The sequence below is a fragment of the Lagopus leucura genome, unplaced genomic scaffold, assembly GCF_019238085.1.
Source record: "Lagopus leucura isolate 7727_CA_CO unplaced genomic scaffold, USGS_WTPT01 Super-Scaffold_100002, whole genome shotgun sequence".
Classification (NCBI taxonomy): domain Eukaryota; kingdom Metazoa; phylum Chordata; class Aves; order Galliformes; family Phasianidae; genus Lagopus; species Lagopus leucura.
This window is the reverse complement of record NW_024962263.1, coordinates 20,705,546-20,731,786: the sequence shown is the minus strand read 5'-3', so window position 1 is coordinate 20,731,786 and position 26,241 is coordinate 20,705,546. Positions and strand designations below refer to the sequence as shown.

General features: G+C 35.2%; 1 protein-coding gene across 1 annotated transcript in view; it reads right to left on the bottom strand.

Annotated features, from left to right (window-relative positions):
- Positions 1-10,408: 10,408 nt before the first annotated feature.
- Positions 10,409-26,241, bottom strand: part of DNAH5 (dynein axonemal heavy chain 5) — a 105,489-nt gene continuing 89,656 nt past the window's right edge. The window contains exons 67-79 of the mRNA XM_042869167.1: positions 25,789-25,903; positions 25,312-25,502; positions 24,104-24,225; positions 22,988-23,137; positions 20,864-21,109; positions 20,138-20,357; positions 19,274-19,479; positions 18,147-18,350; positions 17,399-17,614; positions 15,239-15,451; positions 13,100-13,252; positions 12,336-12,567; positions 10,409-10,667 (exon numbers count right to left, since the gene is read on the bottom strand). Of these exons, the coding sequence (XP_042725101.1) occupies positions 10,516-10,667; positions 12,336-12,567; positions 13,100-13,252; positions 15,239-15,451; positions 17,399-17,614; positions 18,147-18,350; positions 19,274-19,479; positions 20,138-20,357; positions 20,864-21,109; positions 22,988-23,137; positions 24,104-24,225; positions 25,312-25,502; positions 25,789-25,903 (2,420 nt within the window). The 3' untranslated portion in view covers positions 10,409-10,515. The remainder of the gene's footprint in view (positions 10,668-12,335; positions 12,568-13,099; positions 13,253-15,238; positions 15,452-17,398; positions 17,615-18,146; positions 18,351-19,273; positions 19,480-20,137; positions 20,358-20,863; positions 21,110-22,987; positions 23,138-24,103; positions 24,226-25,311; positions 25,503-25,788; positions 25,904-26,241) is intronic.

Genomic DNA, 26,241 nt, shown 5'->3' with positions numbered 1-26,241 from the left:
TAGCATTATAGACAAATCTTTGTGCAGACAAGTTCTCCTGAACAAATTAATAATGAAAGTTATTAATAGCCAGACAAGGTGTTACAGAAGCCATGTCCAACCTACAGCCTGGCCTGACCCTGTGGCCACATCCTGTGACCTTTCAGAGGGTTGCTCCAAAAGTAACGCCCCCCATTTTTTTTATGATATTTGTCCACAATATCAGAGCTGGATGTTGGTGGTATGGTGGTATGGCAGTTGGGACTGAATCTTCCCACCAATATTCCATTCCATTTTGTTGCCATGTGATGGATGGCAGCAGAGGAGCAGTCTGATAGAATGGCATCTAATATGAAAGTGCTTATGAAGCAAAGGTCACTGAATTCCTCCACTATGAAATAATGATACCCACTATATTCATTAATTTATTAACACTTGTTGAATGTGGGTGGTGCATTTCAGCAGTGGCAACAGTGACAGCAAGTCACCTCAGTTGGCACAGATTTTAAAGAGCACGCACACAAGTTTGTTCACTGCTGGCATGGTGCTGACTATGTTGAAAAATAGTGCTTCGTACCTGAGAATTTGCTCTACCAAATAGTGTTGTTATGCTCTTTGTATATGCTGTAGTTTCCATGGAAATAAATAGGAGGCATTACATTAAAAGACAGATCTGTGTGCTACATTGCTATACAGAATTATATCCTTTGGAAAACACCTCTAAGGTTATCAAGTCCGACCGCTAACCAAGCACTGCCAGGTTACTATTAAATCATGCCTCGAAGCAACCCACGTGTGTGTCTTTTAAATACCTCCAGGGAGCAGCAGTGTGCACATGGCAGCACCAGCTCCATTTTGGGTAAGAAGAAGACATTATCTATGGGCCTCCAAGCCTCACAGAGTCACTCAGCAGGATGCAGAAACAAGTCAGAGTGAGCCAGGCTCTGTCAGTGACCCAATAAAAGCAGTGAGGGCCATGCAATCACAATCTATCTCCTGGTGATGTGATAGCCTCACTCTCAGTGATACCATTTGGGTTGGTACTAAGGTCATCAAGCTCAGTCAAAAACCTAGAACTGCCAAGTCTACCATTAAATCAGACGTCCAACCCATGGCCCTGGACAGCCAGTAACATAGCCCTAAAAGCTTTAAACATTATTATGTGATTTTTTGTGATATTTCTCATGAGTCAGCTGCACGTAGCACAAACATGAAGTGTGCAGATGACAAAAGAACACTGCGGAGTGGAGGGCAGAGTGCAGTGCTAACCCCACTTCTCACACTGCCACACACATCAGTTGAATCAAAACCTGCGTGTGCCACACATTATATGCCCTTATGCTACTTGGCAGGTAAAAAATCATCACGTTTTTTGTATATTTGCAACTCCATTTTATTCAACATAAATAAGTTACCTGTATATTTTCAGATGGAATATACAGAGCTGCAATCAGACATTGAACTCAAAGAAAAAAAAGTATCATGTCACTTTACCAGATTTTTATAAGACCTCTCTTATCAGAGAAACATGTCTCTCTCTCTTCACAGTCACTCCTTACTCATGTCATTGCTTTTGGCAACATTTGTGAATAACTATTTTCAAGGATGAACTACAGGAAGAGTAAAATTTCATCAAACATCTCTGATGAATACCTTGAGAGCTCACTAAGAATTGTAACCACTTCCATCAAACCAGACACTGATGCATTAGTTTCAAAAACAAGGTCAAATATTCTGCTAGTTTTATGCTTTTGTTGCTCTCTTTTTATGTTTTAATTTAAAAAAGTATAAAAAAATAAGTTTTGTTGTTTGTATACATTAACTATATTATATATTTTAAATGCAGCCCAAGACAATTCTTTACTCAATGCAACCTGGGCAAGCCAAAATGTTGGACATCCATGCCTTATAGCTTAGTATTGCCACCTATTGGTCAGCAAGTGACATTTTTTTGTTTTTACCCTCTCTCCAAAGCCTTCGTTCTATAAAATTACACACCAGAGACCAAGTTGGAGTGTTCTGATAGCATAAAATCCCTGAGATGATGGAAAGCTGCTCACTTCCAAGAATAAAACACATTTTATACGGAATATCCCTCTTCATCATATTCTTGAAACTAAAGACTGTTTCACAGAATATGCACTGCAACAAACTGAACACTTGAGCCCCTTATTGACTCAGCCCTGAGAAACATCACCAGCTAGATATGCCTGCTCTAAAGGATAGCTATTCTCTCGCTTGGGTACTCTGGTACTTACTCTGTAATTAATGACATTATCTCTGACACCAGTGTATTTATACACATCAAAAGCTGAAGACATCATGTTGCAATCACACTACGCTTGTCTCGTCTGTTGTTCCTATTTTCCATTTGCCAGCAAAATTGATTTCAGACAATAATCCCTACGATATTTCTTACAATATTAAAAATTGTATGTGGTGTTCCAAACTTAACTATGGAAAGATAAAGCAACTACATTGTCAGTGATTATTCAGTGCCCTGTTATTCAGGACACTTTCATCAATGTTAGATTAAAAATAAATCTCTTGCTGTATTATGAATAATGCCAACGTGATTTGAAATCAGCCTCATGTAACAAAACCCCAACTTGGGCCACAAGAAATGATTTTCTACACAGCATTTGAGAGATACACAAACAAAATAGTTAATGATTTTTATCACAAACACAGCTCCCTTAAACTTGGTCGAGATTAACTTGAGGGGATTTGAACATGGGTGCACATGACTTTTACAGAGTGAAGAAACCACTCCTCTCAATATAATATGGTACACATAACCATTCAACCTTATTTATTATGTTTTAAGCAGAAAGTGCCCATACAGAAACATCAAGCCTGGGAATTAATTTTGATCAAAAGAGAACATACACTGAAATGCGCCTCTTGACATTACGTTTCTAAACAAGCAAGCATGCAGTCAGTTGTGGTGGTGTTCAGGGTTATTTAAAGTGATTTTTGAAAAATAATACAGATCTTTCATTTGATTCCTGTATTTCTGTGCATACTTAAAACCACAGTTTTGAGGAATTCTTTCTTGTGAGCTACACTTATCTACGTATTTGGTCACAGTTTGAGACTTACAGGATTCTTCTTTTGTATTATTGACACTGACTCTCACATCACTTCCACACTCTCAAATCTTAGATCACCAGATCTTTAGTATGTAGTTGCTTATTTTTAAGCACAGATATTATTTTGTCAAAAATAAATAATATACACCTTTTCTCACATTAAAAAAAAAAAAAGTTTAAAACATCATAACCTTATGAACACAGAAATTCCATATGTTCCTTTTCTGAATCACCATCAAAGGAATTATAGCATCGTGGACTTCCTCAGTGTTCAGAAAAAAATGTTCCAGGCAGGGGAAAAGCAAAAGATAACATTTACCCTCTGTTGTGTGTGCAGTAATTCAGTAATAACAACAATGCTTGCATTACTGGTATCTTTTAAGTAAGGCTGCTCCCTCCAACGCAACAGAAGTTAAACACTGCACTAGTCTTGTGAAGCACAGTCTTCAAAGCTGTATCTTCAAAAGTAAATTTGAAACCTTAAATACCAGGCAGTAGTAATTAAACTTGGTGTTTTACTTCTTTAGAGAATGCACCTTCACAAATATTTGCAATAACCTAACATTAAACAGCAGTTTCACAGACCATATTTAATATTGCATCACCTTAGATTTGGCCAACTAATTTTTACTGGGACCCTATCTTAAGCCTCAGAGGTCATTAATTCTTGCCTTATAGCATCACACATCTCTAACTCAACAAATTTCATCAGACACAGAGGATGAACTTTTCAGCCTCCTCAATAAGCCAATATATATGTTTTCCTGATCAGACGGAGGTTGAATCTGTTCCATAAATAAATACAGCAATAAGCTCCACTTTCCACAGACAATTCCCTAAGCTACCCAGCAATCGCTTCTACATGAATACCAAGAGTTCAGTTTAAAAAATAAGTAAAGAAAAAAAAGCCATTTGAGAGAAGGTCATCTACCTAGCATTTCAATCTTTTTAAAACATACAATTTGTATACATATATTCTGATATTTATGCAGCTGTGCACCCTACACTTGGATAGTATCAGTTCCATATTGTTGTGTACCACGAAGTACAAGCATCTTGTTCTCCAGATGCAAGCTGTTGCTGGTGCTATGGTAATTCCAGGCAAAGCTGATTTTGTGATGAATACAGACAGGCTTTTCTGAACTGTCTGGTTCTACTGAATAGCAAGACAAGCATTCACAAGCATCCCTAAGCAAAGACCGAAATGTTAAAAAGGTGTTGGGAAAGAAAGGAAAAGTTCTGAGGGGGACTGATCTGTCAGATGATATTTGTCATGGAATAAAAGAAAAACTCACTGTTGAGCCCAGTGTTAGCCAGAATTAAGAGTACTCATGGAAGATGACATCTGCATGGCTGGCAAGCACAGTTGCCTCAAGCATAGGGGCAGATGCAATCATCTGTGGCAGAAGCTTGCTGAAAGCCAGAGAAAACAAAAAGCTTTTATCAATCAGTGGAACCCAAATCCAAGCAGTAGAAGAAACAGTAGAACTCGATAGCAGAGAGAAATGGAAGAGAAAGTTATTCAGGTTGGACTACAAACCTTTGAACTCAGAAGACAGCATGTTTTAGAAAGTGATAATTTTTCTAACAGTAGTCTTTCACATTTGCTGCTTTTAATGCAGCACTTTGACACTCTTCCCTAGGCACCAATGACAAATACAGAAAGCCATTTGTCTATGAAATAAAACCAAGTTAATGGCATGGAAAACACCAGTTTTGTAGGTTAGGTTACTCTGATCTTAACCAACAACTTAATAGGCTTTACATTTCCAGTTACCTGCATGAAGCTGTGAGTACTACGTACTTTTTTATTTCTCAGGGAAAAGAAGCTTTTTTTCTACACTGCTTTGCTGACACCTAGTGAGTGAGCCTCTGCTCCAACAGCTCTGGGCACATGAGCCCCCCAAAAAGAGATGGTGACAGAACAGCCTCTCTTTGCATTCTCCTTGCAGTGAAATGTATTTAAACGGCCCCAACTGAGATTCAGCAATGTGCTGAGTCACGCATCAACTCACTGCAGAAGACTGCAATGCTGATTATGTTGATAAGAGATGAAAAATATGGAAGTGTGTTAAAGAGGAGAAAGAGAAAAGAAGCACACTGAAAATAAGTAACAGTAGAAGTTCTCTCCTTGCAGCCTAAATGCCTTTTACAAGGATGACTGACCCAAGGAAACCCATCGCTGGTTGGGACTTGGGTCTTTTCCTGCCTCACGTATTTAACTAGGATATTTTATTGCCCGTAACTTTTGGTTATTAGCTCCTTTGTTGTATGTTTTTGTGTATGTAAAATATGAACTATAAGCAACTGCTTATTAATGTTTCAAAGATATTTCCACTCTAATCCTATCATTATAATAGTATAAGCATGACATTTGATCCTTGGCTTAGCTTGAAAGAAAAGCAAGTTTGTCCGCTTCATTGAAGCTGCTTAATATTCCTGGGGGATGGCACGAGTTGGATGTCACAGTATTTCCCGGGGCTGAGGAATCCAGCTCACCACAAACACACAAACTAACATTTTTAAATACAGCGCTCCTGTTTTAAGTAGAAATTGATGAACTTAATCAAAGTGCTAATGATCTGGGATAGCAGTGATGAATAAGAGGGCATCTCACTTTTCAGAAAATGGCTCAAGTGAGTGACAACCATATTACAAGACTCACACTTTTCTGGGTGCTTAGAAACACCTGCTCTAAACTTTCAAGGATAACAAGTCAGGGTAAACGAGCCTGAACTCTCAAATAGATAGACAAGTAAAAGACATCTCCAAAACAGCATTACATCTTTCACAGTTTCATCAACAGCAAGTATCCTAAGGACTGCACAGGCCAAATATGAGTACAACACAACAGAGAACACACATGAGAAGCTGCCCATGGAGGGAGTGGATGTACTTCTCAGACACAGCTGAAACTACCTACATCAGCACTGCTGAAGTCCTTCCTCAACAGCTTGGTATTGGCCACAGTGCTTCAGCCAGTCAGAATGAATCCTGCATATAAATGGGAAGCACAGACATTTTGCTTCTATCTCCAAGGCACAATGATATATTTCACCTTTATTTGTGATAACATTCAGGCTCATAATCCACTGCACAACTCAACAAAATCACTATCATCAAAAGCCAATTTAAAAACACTCAATTTTTACACGGGTATATATTTTTCTTTTAATTAAAAATATTCCTTTATTCAGAAATTTGTTATGGAAAACAAATTTTCCTCTACTTACTTCATATTTGAATGGTTTAAATTCAATAAAATATTCTACTTGGGGCAGTCACACATGACTTTTTGTAATTAAAGAAACCTGCAGAGAATCTCTTTGGCTGGTTTCTATCATGCATAAGACACAGCTCTGGATAAATTAATTCTCAGCACTTCTCCTGTAGTAATCACACTCTTCTTTAATAGTTTTTTCCTTCCAACAATAAACATGAAAACAGTGCCTGTAGATGATTACAAAGACAAATAACTTTTAATTGCTATTAAGGGAAACTCATTCAGGTTTGTATGAATGTAAATACCTTAATGCCATCTTATAATCACATATATTCAGTAATGTTGGTTAATGCTGAGATTGAACACAGGCAAATATCAAATCAGATGAACACCTCCATTAGACAAACTGAATCACATTCAGAATTTTTCTTTCACACATTATTATTTTTCATACATCACTTTCACAGCCTGAGCCACAAAAGGTTATTGAAAAAAAAAGGACCATTTAATACGTCATTCACTGAACTTTCTATTAACAGTAATCAATCCATCCAAAATTGTTAGTCACTTCTGCTTTCACCCTTCACCACAATAATTACAGTTTAAATACTATAATCAAGGAAATAAAATATCCCCATTGGGGAAAAAAAAAAAAAAAAAAAAACCAAATAAAGCAAGAGAGCAGAGGGCAAAAAAAATTTTTTTTTTAAATAATTTCAGGCATATGTTTTTTTTTTTTTTTTTTTTTTTTTTTTTTTTTTTTTTTTTCCCAAAAGCTTCCACCTCTGAGCATTAACCTTATTTAACTGAATGGCTGAAACTTCTCTCTACTCAGTACCTATTTCGATTGTCTTGATCCCTCCTCAGCCCCTATCTCCCCTTCACACAAAGAACATTCTCTTCTTGAGAAAAAGTACAGAGATGGTTTTTATTGACTGCCCCAGTGCCACAGCTTGCATAGCAAAACCCACAAGATGTGATAACGTGGACCATATCCCCGAACTAATTATAAAAATATTAGTGCTGTTCCTATGTTTTTCACTGTCAGAGCTTTTGCTAATACCAACATCAAAAATGCATGGAACATATCTGATTTCCATATTCCCAATGGACAGGTGCGAGAAAAAGAAACAAAATCAGTGTGTTTTAGTAGAGTGAGAACTGCATCCAAAATCCAAATGCCCCCACTCTAGGATATACAATGTGAAATCCTGCTACTTTCTGTACAGCCATCACCACTGTGACTCTACCATCCAATCAAGTCATCAAGACAATTTAGAATGGTAATAGAGCTCTTGAAGGTTTGGTACAATCACTGGAAACAATGTGTATCTTAAAGTTTCTGATATATTTTTTGAGAAAAACAGAAGTACTCTATACATGTCTAATATCCAGATCTGCATACTCGCTATATCCACAGCTACCAACCATAGTTAGAAGTAATAGATCTAGAGAAAATATTTCTGAAAATAAAACTAATAGAATAAATAGAATGTACAGTAAAATATTGTGGTGATTTTGATCCCTTCTTCTCAGACTTTTTTTCCTTCCTCATTACAAGAATTCATTCAGTCCCATGAAAATGTACTGCCCTGCACATAAAGTACTATTTTGAGACAGCCTCACTGGATTGCAAACACCAAATACAAGGGTTGGATGATATTTCCATGGCCTGATTTTCCATCTGGTCATTTGTGTGTTATAGAGAACAGAAACAACTGCATATCCAGAGCAAACAACTAGCTCATGAAGCTCTACCTTTTTTTTTTTTTTTTTCCTTTCATAAGGATTTATTTTCTATTGCATTTTGTCATAGACCCTTCTCTTCTAAAAATTCTCCTAATTTCATTCAAGCAATATCTTTATTGGTCTTTCCCAAGTAAAGATTACAACGCAGAATTTGGAGAACTAAATGAGAAAAATAAGCATGAAGTGATTTCTTATTCTTCATAAGAATTGTTTCTTTGTTGGGTAACTTTTTTCCAAAATGATAGAATAACTTAAAAATATTTAAAAGTAAAACTCAACATGTTTCTGTCTACTTTGATACATATTTTTGAGCTTGATTATTCCTCAATAGAGTGTCAAGAAGAAATGTGAACCAACTTATTTTATGTGTGAAATGAAGTAAACATTTTTTTCTTTGAAGGCACAAAGTCATTTCAATTTTGACTGCAATAATTTTTTATTGTCTGCACGTTTTCTGCAAAACATCTCAATCGAAACAATATTGATTTATGTAAGTTAATAAAAAAGAAATTGATTTTTATGTATGATGACTTAGGAAGGGGAGAATTTTTGAACACGTTTTATTTCACAAAGCATTTCTTAGACACTCTTTTTATAATCTTATACAAGAGCTAACAGGTTTCACCATTTCTCATTATTTACTTTCCTAGTAAATATTGATCAGATTAGCAAGGAAACTGACAGATTTGGTTTGGAAATATTGGTGGGGGGTGAATAGTTGGTCTGGGTGATAGTGGAGATCTTTTTCCAACCTTAGTGATTCTATGATTTCTTACAGCACCTTTCCCAAACCAATCTAATAGATGAGTCCATAGCAATACAGTAGATCTGATGTCATGCCAAAAAGATGGATTTACAAGGCAGAGTAATCTGTTGAAGACAACCAGTATACGCACAGGTCAGTGATTGCCAAGCAAGCCCATTGCATTGAGGCAGATCCAAGGTCAAGTCAGAAAGCCAAAAGAGTAGGTGAGGGGCAAGGTCTGGACCACCGACATGGGCACAGGCACAGCTGCAGTGTAGCTGCAATTTAGCTCCTTGATGTGGACCAAGTACACAAACTAAGTCCTTGGTATAGACCAAGGGCAAGAACTTCACTTTAACAGCTTCACTTGCAAGGAGAGGCAGCCTTCAGTGAGACTTCCTACCAGATCTTCAGTTGTACCAAATTGTACACAAGCCCAGGCCACAAAGCCCCTCAGAGAGCAGGAGTATGCACTCAGAGCCCAGACATGATCCTGCATTTCAAAAGAGCTTCTCATAAAACCTTTCCATCCTTATCTTTTTTTTTTGTTTGTTTGCAGGTACCTAAAAAGTTGATGCCAAACCTTATAAGAAATGGAGGTAGGAGAATAGAAATAACAGTAACTGCTTCACTGATCTGTCAGCCTTCAGCATAACTAGTATCACCAACACATATTCATCTGGGGAACTTCCCTAATCCCCATGTAAGCGTCATAGAAAATACCACAAAAAAAAAAAAAAAAAAAAAAAAAGCACGTGAAGTTCATTCACTGACAATTACTTTGTGGTTTGACATCATCACAAAGTATTTCTTATCTTCTTTACATTACTAAATGGTACAAAAAAATCATGATCTGAGAAGTGTCATTTGAAATAGAAATGACTTGAATATTCTTAATGTAGATGATCTGCACAAGAATATTGTGTATCTTTGAAGGAGAAGAAGGACTTGGTGAAAGACATGAGTTTATGGTAAGTTAGAACACTGATGAGCAGTCAGAGGACTTCCTGGAAACTAAGTAGAGGTAATAACATTTCTCTTTGAAAATAGATTTCTATGTGGACCTATCTAGATGAAATGCAAAAAGTCTGCAGCAGACACATAAAAACTTCTTCCCCTCCAGCACATACTTATAAGTCAAGAACCAGGTAATGAGGAATTCCAGCAGCTGTCAAATGTCATACCATGCATTTGTTCTCCAAAATTAGTGGAACAGATGCAACATTATTTCATTTTTACTTTCCGTATTTAGACAGCAAGCAAACTATAAACAATCAGCCACAAGTCAATCATGGAATGTCATCATGAAGAATATTAACTAGTACAAGTGATCAACTCAACTTAGTTTTTCAGAGTGGAATAAATTGACAAATAATGCATTTAGTTGCTTAAAGGTAAGCCTTGATACAACCATAATTAAGCACCAAAAGATAACTATGTTCAAGTCAATCTTTATTCAAGGTGAAATAAAGCACACAGTAGTGAGATATTTATCATTAAAAGACAGATATCAAAGAGGTGCTTGAATCAGTTTAATAAATTATTATTACTCTAAGTATTAGCCTATGTAAGCCTGTTGCACAAGTTCACTGAGAATGATTAACTAAAATTACCATAATGGAGTCTACAACTTAGTAAATACATTTTAATAAAGTGATCCATCCTATATCTAATTGATACAAACATTTAAAATCAGAAAAAAATACTCAGAAACCTTTTTTTGAACACTATTTGACATCACAGAGAAGTGCTACCCCACGCAGTACCCAGTGCTCTGGAGGCTGAAGCGTCCTAAGATCCACAGCAGCAATGTAATTCACATCTGTTCGAATAGCCTTCTTGTAGACTGGACATGAATATAGACGTGGATCTTTTGAAGCTGAGATGACAGAAAAGATGTAGAAGAAAATCAAACTGGGTTATAAAAACAGGATCTTAGCAGACTGGGCACAAGGAAATAAAAAAAAAAAAAAACACCAAAGAAAAAAATTTTACTTGATTCTCACATTGTTCACCACCATGCTATTGCCAATGAAGGCTACATACTACTTGAAATTCTGGGAGATTTAGGATTTAATGTCAGCCACCAGTAACAGGATATAGCAAGAAATGTATATGGACACTCTAGCCTGATTAGCACAATTACTAGTTCAACCTGTCCACTGAATATTAGGTATTAATAATATATTATTATTGTGTAAAAAAAAAAAAAAAAAAAAAAAAACAGTGAACAATTTGTTTTGAAATGCATTTAGTATTTCAGAGTATGCATCACTGTCTTCTTCACTTAGGAATCAGAACAATAGTCTAGTCTTGCTTAGTATCTCAGAGCTCATTACTTGGTACATTGGCTGCTTTCACAGTGATTATGTCTCTTATAAAATATTACCTACACAAAACCCTGGCAAAATATCATGTAAGCAAGCTCTGCTTCTGGAGATGGAACACTTTTCAACAGAAGCTTCCAATTTTAGACTCAATATTGGGTATTCCCGACCTATTGCATGTTTCTCTTCAATGGCCTTTTCTATTTTACACACATATGCCACAAAAGCAAACATTAATCTAAATCATACATATCCACAAAACAATTTTTTTGTTGTCCTTTGGTCTCCTAATTTCCTTTCAGTTCCTACAGCCCTTTTCTGCCTCAAATGCCAAAATGTGTGATATTCCATCACGTCCCTCCACTGCTTCCTTACCTGTCTTAACTCAGCATAGCTCAGTCCAGGAAAAAAAAAAAGTATAATTTTATATATAAACAGTACACATATAAGACATTATTTAGAAATACTTTAAATGTGTGATACACGTTATATATACATACATCTATGTTGTGTATACATATATTTATACATATATTGATATATATGAAAAACTTGTGTATTACATTGGCTTTTAGTGTATGGGAAAGGTTACTTGTGTTGGGGTTACAGAGGCTAAAGAGTTTGTACACATAAACTTTGATTCAAACATCTTCTCAATCTAGGAGCTGCATTCTGCAAATATCCAGATTTCTGATCTTTAAGCTATCATATAAACTGTTTACCAATTACTTCAAAATATCAGTGAGAAAATAGACTAACTCACTCCAGTGCCACACAATACCCAAATAATCTGAGAAAAGTAAGCAACAGTATCTCCAAAGTTGTATATTAATAGCACCACTAGCATGTACATTAATGTTAAAATTATTAATTTCTACTGGGAATTAAGACCTTTAGTCACAATGGAAGACTGAAAGCAAGCATGTTTGTCATGAGGCAAAGAACAGTTGATCTGCAATATGTTTTAGAAGTTCTTAATGCAATTAATCTATCTAAATATTAGGGCAAGAAGTACTCATTATTTATTATCAAGAAAGTCAATAGCTTGCTTTTTGTGGAAGACTAAGAAGTCTCCCTTGTTCAAAAAGACTCAAGATGTTTACATGAATGGGATACAGCCTGACGAAATTCCTAAAGCCCAAGAGTCTTTCATGCCATTGAAATAAAAGGGTGACAATGAAGTCTATCAAATTAATGTCTTCTGCGATACAGCTACTTACTGTTATTCTCTGCATATATCCTTATAACTGGCATCATCTCGAAGAGCACCTTGGGCTTAGATTCAGTCAGTCTCATGTTTTTTCTGTCCCAGCTAGCTCCTTCCAAATACAGCCCATACACGTAGACACCTTCCACAGGAGGGCTTGTGATATCATCCTTCATCCATTTAGTAACCTCATTGCACAGCACTACACTGTCCAGAGCCCATCCTTTGTTAGCCCTTGTTATTTCCTGCCCAAAACAGATAGAACTATGATCTATGCTGATGAACATAGATACTTACTGTTCTCTTTTAAAGCAAAAAGTGGCTCACTTGCTAAACTGTGCTGACAAAACACAATCACTAAATCCACAGAAACACGTACAGTAATAAATGCTTCAAAGTTCATACTTGACAAGTATAAATAAATAAAATTCAGCTATTGAATTGCAGAAGTGTAAAAAAAATAAAAGAGGAAAAGAATTTCATGAGATATGAGACATTAATTATCCACTCTAACTTAATAATATTGTGAGGCAGTGTCTACATACATAAGGCCAGACTCAAGGTAGGAAAAATAAATTAACATACAAGCTGTAGATAATGAAAAAGCATGTGGCAGAATAACACTCAGAAAGTCTTAAACAGTCAAGCATTCTTATGTCTTCCTGGTTGATAAGATAGAGTCATGTGCATAACTCAGCATTCAACACAGCCGTATATATATAAAAAATAAAAAGTATATCTAATAACACACAGAGTGAGACTTTAAACACTGTTTACCTGTCTCATTGCAGTTAAAAATCCTTGAGGATTAAAAAAACCTGTTATCCAGAAGCAGTTTGGTCGGCCTTCAAAAATCCAACTGTAAAACTGGTTGTTTCTTTCTAGAAGTTCAGTAAACCAGAAACCAAGTGTACTGGAAGCCCAAGATGCCTAAAAAATAATAAACAACATGTTCATTTTCTAATCTCGTTCAGCAGTTTTAAAACATCATACTCAAGTCAATAGAATGCAACTCTTCACAAGGTAGTAAACAACTTGATATTAGTAAAGATTATTTAAAGTTCATTTCTCATAAGTTAACTTTTAGTCTGATAGTTGCCTCATACAGAAACCTGAAGAAAATTCTTGTTCTGCTCAAATTCATGGCTAGTATCCCATTTAGATATGCTTAATGCTCCCAGAGATAATTGTCTATTTTAAGACAGTTTTGCAAAATTAGATAACTGTGAGAACTAGAAAGAATCATTGCCTACGTGTCTTTCTAAAGTCAGAGTCAGTGCCTTAAGTTATTAGGATTTCTGCTGAACCTATTTGTTTTTTTTTCTGAAAAAAAAAAAAAAAAGGTAAGGAAAATTGAGCTTATACTATGGAAAGATTTGTGATTATTTCTCTCTTTGAGTAGTCCTATTGTACTTGTGCTGTGAAGCATCTATTATGCTCTATGTTTTGTACCATGACAACACTTAGTTAATAAAAACAAAGCAAAACAAACCTCTCTACGTTTATTTCCATCAGTTGCTATTAACAGCTCTCGTTCTCCTTGAAAACAATTTATATTTCCGATTTGTAAGTGAGAGAGTGGAATAATCTAATTACATTCTTTAAATCAAAGAGAGCTGTCAGAATTCAACCCATGGGCTGAAGACAAATGTAATACAATGAAATCTTTTAAATAAAAAAACTTAATTGCTTTTAAAGAAAAATTAGCTGGATGGCTGGTTAATGTTTTCAAATATAATCAAATATTCACGCTAAAATACACAAGTGGAAGGATTCTTCCATTATTCTAGCAGTTAACTAATTCAAAGGAAGCCCAATTCTATCTGAAGTTAGGGGAGCACATTTATGTCCATTAAACAAGTCTATTGAGCTGTCTAGTGAGTATGAATTTCTCAATATATAGAAAAATTACAGTAAGCAGCTTAATAAAACCCAATGCCACTTGTATCCATCAGACACTCTTTCCTCTGAGACAGATAGCATTTCATTTTATTCTGTATCAGTGTATAATTATTACAGAATATTTAATTTTACCTCAGTTTCAAGGTACCAGGACAGCTAGCCTAGCACAATGCTAGAATATGAAAATCAATTTAATTGATCTTAATTGATGTTGCAGTAAACATCACTTCAATATCAACCATATCAAACCAAGCAAAATGACATGATCAAGACTTTGCAAGTCTTCAGAAGGGCCATGACAATGGCTAAGGGACTGGAGCATCTATCATATGAGAAAGGCTGAGAGAGCTGGGACTGTATAACATGCAGAGGAGAAGGCTCAGGGGAGATACTGTCAATGCTCATGAAGAGAGAATGAAGGTTACAGAGTTCAGACTCTTCACAGTGAAAGGACAATAGGCACAATACAAAACATGAAAAATTTCCTTTTAGATTTAAGAAATCTTTTTTTCCTCAGTGAGGGTGATTGAACACCAGAATACAAAATGGATAGAAAGGCTGTAGATTTCATTCTTGGAGAATCCTATGATACGTTCTCTAGTCCTGCTTAAAGTAGTGTGATTGGACTAGACTATCTCCAGAGGTCCTTTCCAACTTCTACTAGTCTGTCCTAATCTCAAAGAATAGCAACACTGTACTCCATCAGTGTGGGTGCTATTTTTGAAAATCTATCATTACATTTAATGTTATTCTCTTCTCTCTAGCCTTCTAACCACCAACAAGCAATAGTTTGTCAAAATGGGAAATGCCTGTATCTCCCACACGCATTTCTGGTTTTATAAATTAAAGAGGACTTGCTTTGACTATGTTTATTTTTGCCCAAATTCTATCCCAGCAGTTGCACAATATCCTAATTAACATGTACACTTGTGTTTAAAACAAGTAGTTATATGTCTAGAAGGTTATAATAATTTCCTCTAACAAAAAAAAAAAAAAAAAAAGATGTGCACTTACTTTTTTCCAGCTTGCAGGAATCCTCCCATCATACATGCAGTCTAAAGCATCCCTCAGATTTTCACTCATAACAATTGTCCCATCAATGGCAAGTTTTAGATCAGTCAGAGTGCTTCTTACTAATGAAATAACTCTCTGCATTTGGTCAATCTCCTGTCGCAAAAATATGTTCACAGGCTGAAAAGGTCCCATGTTCTTCAGTTTCTCTTTTACCTATAAGTAGTAAACCAAAGACTCTTCAACAGAAATAAAAGCCAAGGGTGTATATATGTCCAGGTCAGGCATCGAAACAATTTTTAAAATATAATACTAAAGAAGTTAAACAGTCAGCTTGGTATATTTCTCAAGTGCTCTGCAAGACAGAAATACAGCATTTGTTCTAAGTAAAATCTATGATACTGAGACTGGCCGTAGTTTTAGTTTGAATTATGATTCAGTCTCTATATAATTCTATAAGCTAAGGTAATTTAAGCAGCATTTAGGCCATATTTCATCTCAAGAACTTCAACTTTAATGCCAACAGGTAATTTCCATGGTTCACTCTGTACAAACCAATCAAGAGTGATTACCCCAGCCACTGTGCATCAGAATATCAGCACTATTTATCAGCAGTGTCTGGGAACTATTACAAAGGCAGGCAATCTTGTATTCTAATAAAAAGTGCTGATATAATTTTATCAAAAGTGAAAATTTAACAATTTAATAACAACAGATAACAATAACAATAGATATTTTTTAATTTATATGGCCTTCTACTCTGCACTTGTGCGGTTCCATTTGGAGTTCAGGCCCAGAGCCCCCAAGACAAGAAAGACGCAGAGCTGTTGGAATGGGCCCATGGAATGAGCATTCAAAACCAGATTGGACAGGGCCCTGAGTTGCCTGATATAGCTGGTGGCAACAATGCCCATGCAAGAGGTTGGAACTAAATCATCTTTTAGGTCTCTTGAACTACAGTTATTCTTTGACTATATGATTATATTTGTGAAGTAGGTAAAAAAAAATTACATACCAGTTTATTCAGATTTTGCTACACATATATTCCAAAACAACAACAAAAAAAGGAATTCATATAGTTATTGACAAATGAAATATTTTTGTATTTCACATTCACTTTGATTACTATAAATTACATTTGAATTTGTCACTTTAACCCTAGTTTACAACAGAATCAGGATCAGAGCTGATCCTCCCCAAAAGATTTTTCTAAGGCTAAGTTTACTTATATAATGACAACGTATAAAATACACCTTTATTAACTGTCATATCTGGAGATGATAAAAAGAAGCTGAAGAGAGATGGGCTAACAGCTACCAGGAAATTTAGCCCATCATTATAGCATTACAATTCTGAGAAGCTTACAGTCTTCTGCAGATCTCAGACTTCTGGTTCAGTAACTATGGCCTTTCGGAAAATCACAAAATTCAGACTTCTAGGAAGACTATAGTTCAGAACCCTCAGCAAGTACAAACCTTTGAGAAACTGCTAAATAGTTATTCAAAATTCAGATAAATCATCTTCTCAGACAAAGTACATTAACATAATTATATCATTTGAGTGAAGGGAGACTACGTAACTAATAATGGGCTACAGAAAATATATAGCAGTGTGGGTACCTAAAGAGAGTATCTGAAAAGTTATTACTATGAAAAAAAAAAGAAAGAAAGCTGTCAGATTGTACAGGTCTCCTTGCTCCTTCTTCAAAGAAAACAACAACAACAAAATCAAATCCTTTTGCTGAAAAGTGAAACAACCTAAAACTACCTACATGTTGTAAGCAGAATCCCAGAGTAATACATGTATTAATGTCGTAACACTTCTAGAAGCATAAGTACACTTGTAACCTACTACAATGTCAACAACCTTACCTGAAACACTAATGACTCATTCTGCCCTCCCTAGTGCAAATGACAACTTGAGCATTAAGTGGTTTCATATTTTTGAAAAGCTCCTTAAAAAAAGTCTTCAGTCCATACTTAGTGACTTCATTATAGATGTTAAGTATCTGGTCAGACCACTATGAAATATGTTTTTAAAGTATAGTCTGGATGAATGAGTATAAACACATTTTTAGAACATCCAATATAACTTTTTTTTTTTTTTTTAATTCATACAAAGTAAGATATAGCAAATGTCTTTGACAGAATTTCAATAACTCACTTCAAACGGTACATAATCAGCAGGAAGCTTTCCCAGCATATCGTCAGCTAGTCTGGCTACAACTGCCTCTCGGGTTTCACCTCCTCCACCAGAGCTGTCCTTTGGCTGAATACTGAGGATGATGTCCAATATATCTTTGGAAAGTTTACTTTCATAAGTGATATCAGCATTGGGGTGCAAACCAAATACCTCTGGTGTGTCATAAGCAGGAAGACTCTATAAAGTGAAAAATAAAAAGAGCACAACTAGAGATAGATTTATATACTAATTATATTCTAAAAAAAAAAAAAAAAAAAAAAAAAAAAAGGTCAATTAAGAGAATAGATTTCTTCAAATAGACTTACTGCAAATATCTTGCTTTGAGCTATTTGTTATGTTCAAGTCACACTAAAGTTAACAATAAATTCAGGTTTTACCTCCATACAGTATTTTAATAGTCACCTTGTTCTGCCATATCTCAACATTGTTTCTGTGAGGATGTACTCAATGTCTGAACTCCATTCTATACTCTCTTTAATAACTGTATCGTTTTCAGTACATCCCTCCAGCAAATCACAGAAAAGAGTACTGATGCAATGATAGCAATAACTACTGCTCACACAAACAGATAAGCAAACAGTTAGAAGGAAATAAAGAGTCTGTGGAGACAGAATACATAAACTCAGAAGACAAAATTCCAGAACTCAGGAACTTGCAAGAAACTTAAGGGAAACTTTTTCTTCCTGTTAAGCAGCTTTCATTTACCAACCTGTATATATTGAAGGTATTGATCCACCATAGTACATTTGGGTATGCCATATCCTTTGTAGAAGCAGAATTCTTGACTGAACATTTTTTCATTGAACCAGACCTTAACAAAGGTGTTCATCAGCCTTTTGTCATAGTCATCTGTCACACGGCCACCATACTGGATCTCACCTATCATGTAACAAACAGTACTCCAGGAAATCCCCTACAACCAGACAGAAAGAATTGACTTCAGCTAATCCTCTTCTCTCTTGTTTACATCTCCCTTAGTATGATCATCTGATACAGTAAATCTTGCATTTCTGTCCCTTATGGAAGATAAGTATTTTCTTACTAGTACTGTGTTATTATAACACTGTGTCTGCAGAACACCCTCAAGGATTTCATAGAATCATGGAATGGCTTGGGTTGGAAGGGACCTCAAGGATCATGAAGCTCCAACCCCTCTGGTGCAGGCTGAGCCACCAATCCCCATATCTAGTACTAGACCAGATTTCTCAAAATGGAATACCTTGACAACTAACTCAAATGCTCTTGTGGCACCTGAGAAAGAGGGATATAACTACACTCCCATCATGCTTTCAGGTTCTTTTGAAAGGTTAATTGCAAAGTGATCTGCCATATATCTCTCTCTATATAACTGACAATATGAAAGTGAGGAAAGTAAGAAGTTCTATGCTACCAGTAAAGGCAACCGTCTGCTTCATTATGCTGCCAAAATAGCTTGGAGAAGTCGAATCAGTTTGAGTAAAAACAGTGGCTCAGACAAAAAAAGTATAAAAGTGGATTGTTTTTAACTATCTGATATAGACAGCATTGAAAAGGAGATCTATATTTTTATTTTTATATTATACTTGTGAAGTTTTAGAAAGAGAAGGCTTGGAGCGTTGTTTTTTGTTTCTGTTTTGTTTAAATATACAGTATTGCGAATTGTACATGCACGGATTTAAAAGTCTAATTTAAACCTCCTGTGCTGCAAGCATGTATATTTGAAATACTGAATATTTGTGGAAATTAAATAATAATTTAAAATTGTGCTTGAGTTTCAGTTATTGGAAACTATGTAATACATTCTACTATTGAAAATATTCATGGCATTAATCTATCTTTGCCAGAAATGTTAATTACCTTCTTGGAATCTGTGCCATCCAAGTGGTTTTGAATGAACTGCACAGTGGCATTGAAATCAGCTTGGTTAAACTCATAGGGTATATTCCAACCCAGAGATCCAAATTTACGTCTTTCTTGAATAGTGGAGTGTAGAAAAGCTACAGCATACAGCATCGCTTTCCACTGTACCATGTCACTGACATCTAGCAAATCTTGGCTGACACCTATTGGTTATAAATGAGTTTTATAAGAAGGAATAGTATTTTAAAAAGTACTTCAAATCAGTACTAAAACATCAATCCTAGAGATATTTAGTTGGCTATCTGCATCACCCAGGAGAAAATTACTGTCCTACATATTGTTCTATGCTGGAGATTTTTCATTCCAATAGCACAAATTAAAACAGTACTATAAATTAGTCCAGACAAAAAGAGTAAGCTTAAGAAAACAAACAATTTACTAATAGTTGAATCCACATTAAGTTGCTTTCTCCAAAGACTCTTTAAATACAGACCTTTATTGAATGCAGTAAAGAGAACTTAATTGCCAGCAAAGAAATCGTGTTGCTTTTCTGCCAAAATACACAAGGAGATTAAAAATTTAAACATTCAGAACTGTGTAGCAGCCAATATTTGAGAACAGAAAAAGTAATTCCATGCTTTGCTATCTATATAGTTCTGGTATCAGAACTTCAGTAGATCCTCTCTTCCTTCTAATTTTCACAATTTCTAGCTCAAAGAATCAAGACATGTCCTGACATTGTTGTGATCAGTTCCTCATAGTTGTTTCCAGGCACTACCAGTGGCTATTGAGTGACCACATACTAACTGTGAAGAGTCCAAAAATAACCAAAATTTAATTCTGAATCACTCCAGCACTCACCACTGTATGTTCTCTTTAGTCCAGCTCTCAGCCCTTGTGGTGGTTCATTGGTAAATTTAATACACATTTGGAGCAGGCTGATGGGGAACTGTTTGTGGATTTCAGTTGTCATCCATAGTCGAAAGCCTTCGTGGACAGTCTCTGCCTCTATTATTGTGTCCATCAACTCGTCCAAAAAGTCAAGTCCAAGGTGGCAGTTCTGCAAAAGTGCCCAACCTCCCTAGTTTAAAATGGCAGAATCAATATATTATCAACAGTGTTTGCACACTAAAAGCACTGAAATCAATCTTGGTTTATGAAGTAGGTTAAGAACAAAGACAATGTATCTTAATCAAATCAGAACAGAGTATAAGCACTCTACGTGTTTATGAAAGAAATTAAAGGAAGAAATTCTCCACAGCCAATTTTGCCTGATGACAAAAATGTAAAACTCATGCAGTTCATGAATTCATGAACAATTCAAATATGCTCATCAGTCAAGAACTGGCAACAAAAATTCCATTTTGTATAAAACAATCATGTCTGCACAAAATCAAGAAGTTTATTATGTTCAATTAAGTGAATGTGAAAAGAAAGTTCAATTGCTGAGGATGTGTATTGATGCAAATAAATACAGTTTCTTAAACCAGTATTAACTACACAACAAAAATCTTTGTTTTATGGCAAGAGTTTCAGTTGATAAGTTTCCAAAAAAGCATTCAGATATTTGTCATATTTGTCTCTTACATGAGCCATTGTCTGCTGCAGAAGTTTACGAGCATGGATTTCTTGCCCCTGGCCCATGGAAACATAACGTGTCTCTGTCTTCAGTCTTTTTCCCAAAGCAATGATGGAGTCTGTTGGATCAGAGCCCATGGAAAGAAAGCATATGAGAGGAACACGTGGATCTGACTCTTCCCATGTCTTCTCCAAGTCCAAGATGACTCCTTCTGCATATTTCTCCCCCATAGTGTCAACAACATATTTTCTTGCCTATATTAAAAAGGGTAAATTTACCATACTACATAATCACTTAATATCCTTTTCTTCCCAGTGCAAATACAACTGCTATGTGTGCTGAAGAACAAATGATGTAAAATTTTATAGGCCTTACTCTACATAAAAAAGTATAAAATATAGAATGCTATACTGTATACATTTTAATAGCAGAAAAAAAAACACGCAACTAATCTGTTTTATTTGTTAACATTCCACGCTGTCTTCGAAAGTTCTTGCAGCTTTATAAAATCACTTAAAACTTACTAAATAAATATTCTATTGCGTATATCTCCATGCACTGTTATATATATAATATATCACATATAATACCTACATATATTACAGACTAATAAAAAAATAACCTTGACAAATAGGGTTTAAATATTTGAAGATCCTATTTTAGGGAACAGATAAAAAACATAATAAAAAATAAAAAAGCTAAGCCTCAAAGTCATTAGGTCTTTCCCACCTTTATGCTTAAACAAATTATAAATAAATGGTAATAATGGTGAAAAAATCAAGAAGTAAGTAAGAAGATCATCTCTGTTATACCCTATTTATTTACTGCAAAAAAACACATTATTCTTCCTTTACAAAATGTAAAAGGCTCTTTCTCAAACAGCTTCAGATAATCTTTCTTGTATGCTTTCCCAGTACATTGCTTGTCTCTTAGAGTAATCTTCCAATTAATACTTAGATTCATAGAACGGTTTGGGTTGGAAGGGATCTTTAAGATCCTGTAGTTCCAACCCCCTGCTATGGGCAGGGACACCACTCACTAGACCAGGTTGCTCAAAGCCCCATCCATCCTGGCCTTCAATGCTTCCAGGGAGGGGGCACTCACAGCACACAACCTTACTGGGCAACCTGTTCCAGTGTCTCAACACCCTTACTGCAAAAAGTGTCTTTTTGATATCAAGTCTAATGTAAGACTTCTGTGTTACTTCTCAGAAAAACATATTTAGCATTTGATAATTTATTAGTTTTCATAAAACAATTGTAAGATGAAAAGATATCTTGCCCCTATTAGCAGAACTGAGGAAGAGCTAATTTTGCTTGACTAGTTTCAGATTCACTGCACGCATCTAAGACATTCATTACACAGCATCGCTTAGCCTTTCATTGACTATCCCAATAAATGATGAGCCTTTCTTTTAATTCAGTTGCAATGTCTAAAGGCTTGCATCCATAAAATGAATACCACATTATTAGTGATGTATTCTGACTTCAGTAAATTACCAGTCATCACTCTGAAATTATCAGCAGTTGCATAATTTTTATTCTTCTGCACTGGAGCAACACAAAGACTCCTAGAATAGTCTCCTAGAACCTGACTTAAAAAAAAAAAAGTTTTATTATTTTTTTAAGATTTAATTTTACATTTATCTCTTTTCTAAATAGATTATTTGAAATTAAAAATTTTGAACAGACACTAACATGGATTTTTTTAAGGTTGGTCTTACAATTGTTCCATGCAAGAACTGATTCCTCAGTTCAATTATTTTCATGTTATGTTTTTCCTCAGTCAATAAAGTAATGAAAGATTTTATTTCAGCCTAATAAGAGGACACTTCTACAATACCAGTGAGTAATATTAGCAAGAACAGTTAAGAATAAAGCCTGAATTGATAAGTGATAAACACATCAGCTTCCAGATGAAATCCCATATCCATACTAAACTATATCAGAATCATTTTGGAGAACTTGTAAAAAATGCATAGGCTATCTGTCTGATAAGATTTTCAGAAAATTCAGTGCAAAGGTCCATTAGAAAAATTCCTTTTAAGTATTAAATAAAAAGGTACTGAATTTAAATTCTTTAACTATCATCTAACAACACCTGGATAGATTATGCTGGCCATATAAGTGTACCTGAGCAATGGTCCTGTCAGGGCATAAAGATCTAATAAGAAGAAGATGTCTGAAGCAATCCAGGGTTTGACCATAGCCACAAGGAACTGGTTCTTCTTCAGGATTCTCTTTATCAAACCAGATTTTCCACTCTTTCTCTGCTCTAGAAATCTGTAGTTATACCAACATAGGAGTAAATGTCATGTACAAGTCATATAACACTGCAAGCTCGCAAGCTTTTAGTGAGGATCAAAGATGCTTAATTCACACACAAAGTATTTATCAGCGTTATTCACAGATCTAGTATGGTTATTAAGTAAAGAGAGGACAAGCTTTCAGCTTTTCAGTACAAAACTTCACAACGCAACAGTATCTTTCTAAGCATTCATATTCTGAAAAGAAGGGCTACTGCTAAGTACTTTCCTCTAATGAAATAACTACATAGAAAGATCAGAAAGCAGATAGCTTGATTGGTAGCTTTGAGAACACTAGATACATATCTACTCCCCACAGTACAGAAGGTATTACTCACATGTAATACTTGCAATTTACTTACTCCACTTTATTATGTGGAACAAGTAAATTGCAAGTATTATATGTGAATAGGACTACAGTACTACAAGAATAGTACTTTACTACTACACTTAGTATCATCAAGGCTCTTCAAGGTGCATATAACCAGTAAAATACTGGAACAAACATAAAGCATAGTTTAAGAAAGCAAGACAGGGATGCAAGAAATTCTAATACTCTTGAGGAAGAAGAGTCAAATTCAAATGTGAATTGGATAATGGCAAGTTGTAAAGATGTATAACTATAGTGTGTGAAAGTTTCTTTTTTTTTTTTCAATTTTCCTGTGTTGGTTTTGTTTTGGGACTGTTTTTTGCCTGTTGTTATAGCTTTGGTTTTGGGGGAGGGAATTGTTCAGTGGTGGCTTTTTTTTTTTGTGCTACTTCTCATTTTCTTATTTTTAAGTCTTTTTATACTGTTTGCTTAGCAGTCAGGGCCAAAACTAATTACACTGAAGCCATCGTTTTCATTCTGTTTACAAAATAAACCAGTTTCTCTCTCTATGTCTTGATCATTATCAAATAATCATCCCCAAACAACAGATTATTTTAAAAAGCTTTTGCTTACTCGGTCAAGAATATCTGAAAATTGGCTAAGTTTACTAAGCTCCACTAAATTCAGCCAAGTTATATCCAGGATCCATTTAGCTGGTTTGGGAGGACAAGCTTTAAGGTCCAGGGAAGCACCACCTGAAAGAAAAAAAAAGAAAAAGGAGCGGAAAATCTGGAACACATAAGGTAGATACCACAAGACAATTTCACATGACTTCCTGTCCTCCAGTCTGGAGATATACTCTATAATATAGGATAGTCATCAATAAATTTCTGAGTAAGCTTGAGTTTATAGAGGAAAAAGCTCTTTTTCTAATACTTTTCTTCAAACATTTATTGCTGTAGAAAACGTGATGATTTATTCAGTATGTGTATTTGCGTTCCTTAGAATTCCAGTCAAATTAAAAGAAAGCAACACAAATAAAAATGAGGTTACAGGGATTAACCATCAGTAAGTCAAGCCAACTTTGGTGAAATACAGTCTGCAGTATGGTTAACTTACACAAATTTGGTTTTCTTTGTACCTTAATCTTTGTTTCTTTCATTAAGATTTACTTAGACATGTCCTTGTACAATGTGCTTGAAAATAAACATTATTTGAGAAATACATATTTGAGAAATTAAGATTTTCTGAAGATTCAACATGAAAAAAGTAACAGTTCTAATCCATAAATAAATGTTGCCTAGAAAATTAGGAGCATATTAGAAACCCATGGAAAAAAAGTATGAAGCCACTCCACAATTTTCACTGCAGGTACCCTGTTTGCATGCCATGAAGACTAATGCCATGAATGTGTCATGTTCAGCGAGAAGTCAGATATTCTTTTAAACTGTTAGTTTTGCTTTTGTTTCTTTTTTGCTTGCTTGTCAGCCCACAGTTACCAAATAAATAAAAGGTTAGTATAATTATTTTTCAAAGTAAAATCACATACATGGTGGTATTTGAACAGCAGACATAAGTATCAGCTGAATGATAGTTATCAATTTTCCTTTTAAATTTCCATGATTCTCATAGCTAAACATCAAAATTTTACGTGCCCCTATAAATTAGAACTACCATATGAAACTGTCTGCCACTAGTACAGAATGATAAGCACGTATTCCTTTGCTTGACTGACTTCTCACGTTCAAAAAGGAAGCACTAGGCTAGGAGACACAATCACAGCTCATAAATTTTCTGCAATAATATATATACTCCACTTAAAACTGTTCTGTAGTTTCAACCTTTAATAAGCGTCAGAAATTCTTCATGCTTCACTCTGTTTCTTTGTATATCAATCTTCAAAGTAAGTAATAATGTGAAAAGAAATTTGTGCTCCTCATAGAGTCCTCGGGCTGCATATTTGAACACTTCATATGTCATATGTTCGATAATATTAGTAATCCTCTTGCTAGTTATAGGGCTTCTGGCAGACCTGTTGGAAAAAAGATCTGTGGTTGAATGTCAATTTGGATAGACCTTACTAAAGAGAATGCTATGTAGAAGAGAAAAAGGCATAGCTCAAAATTCTGAAATATCAGACAGCAAATTAGCAACAACTTTCAGACTGAAGGAACAACAAAAAAAAGATTTCAGTTCCTATGAAGTCATTCCACATAACTGAAAATCAACACAGTATAATGTTTCCTAATAATTTAATAGCTAATCTACTACACCTCCAAGAATGGATAAGTATGAACAATACTTGTTAGCAAAATTACCTGGCTAGGGAGCTGTCAAAAAGCCCCAAAAACTGTCGAAGTGAAGTCTGATACATCACATTGACCATGCTCATCTCAGTAATTAGGAAGTACAAGATGCTACCTCGAGTTGCAACTGAAGAATAGAAAACACGTTTTCAATGTAGAAAGCTTTAAACTCTACAACAAAAACACTGAGTTTAAGAATACATGTAATCTGAAGGTCTTTGAGTTGCTCCGCTCTTTACTGGCCAGAAAAACACTATATTAAGTTAATCTTCATTTATGCATGCACAAAACAAAATCTTTACTGTAATTAATGCATACCATATAAAGTTCAGTTTACAAATATGAGCATATTTAGAGAAAAACTAGTTGTTGGGATATTCCGTTAAACGTTTGATTATAAAAAGTATGATAGTTTCAAGAACTGCTTGAGCATTCAAACCAGTTTCTCTTACAGAATTTTATAAG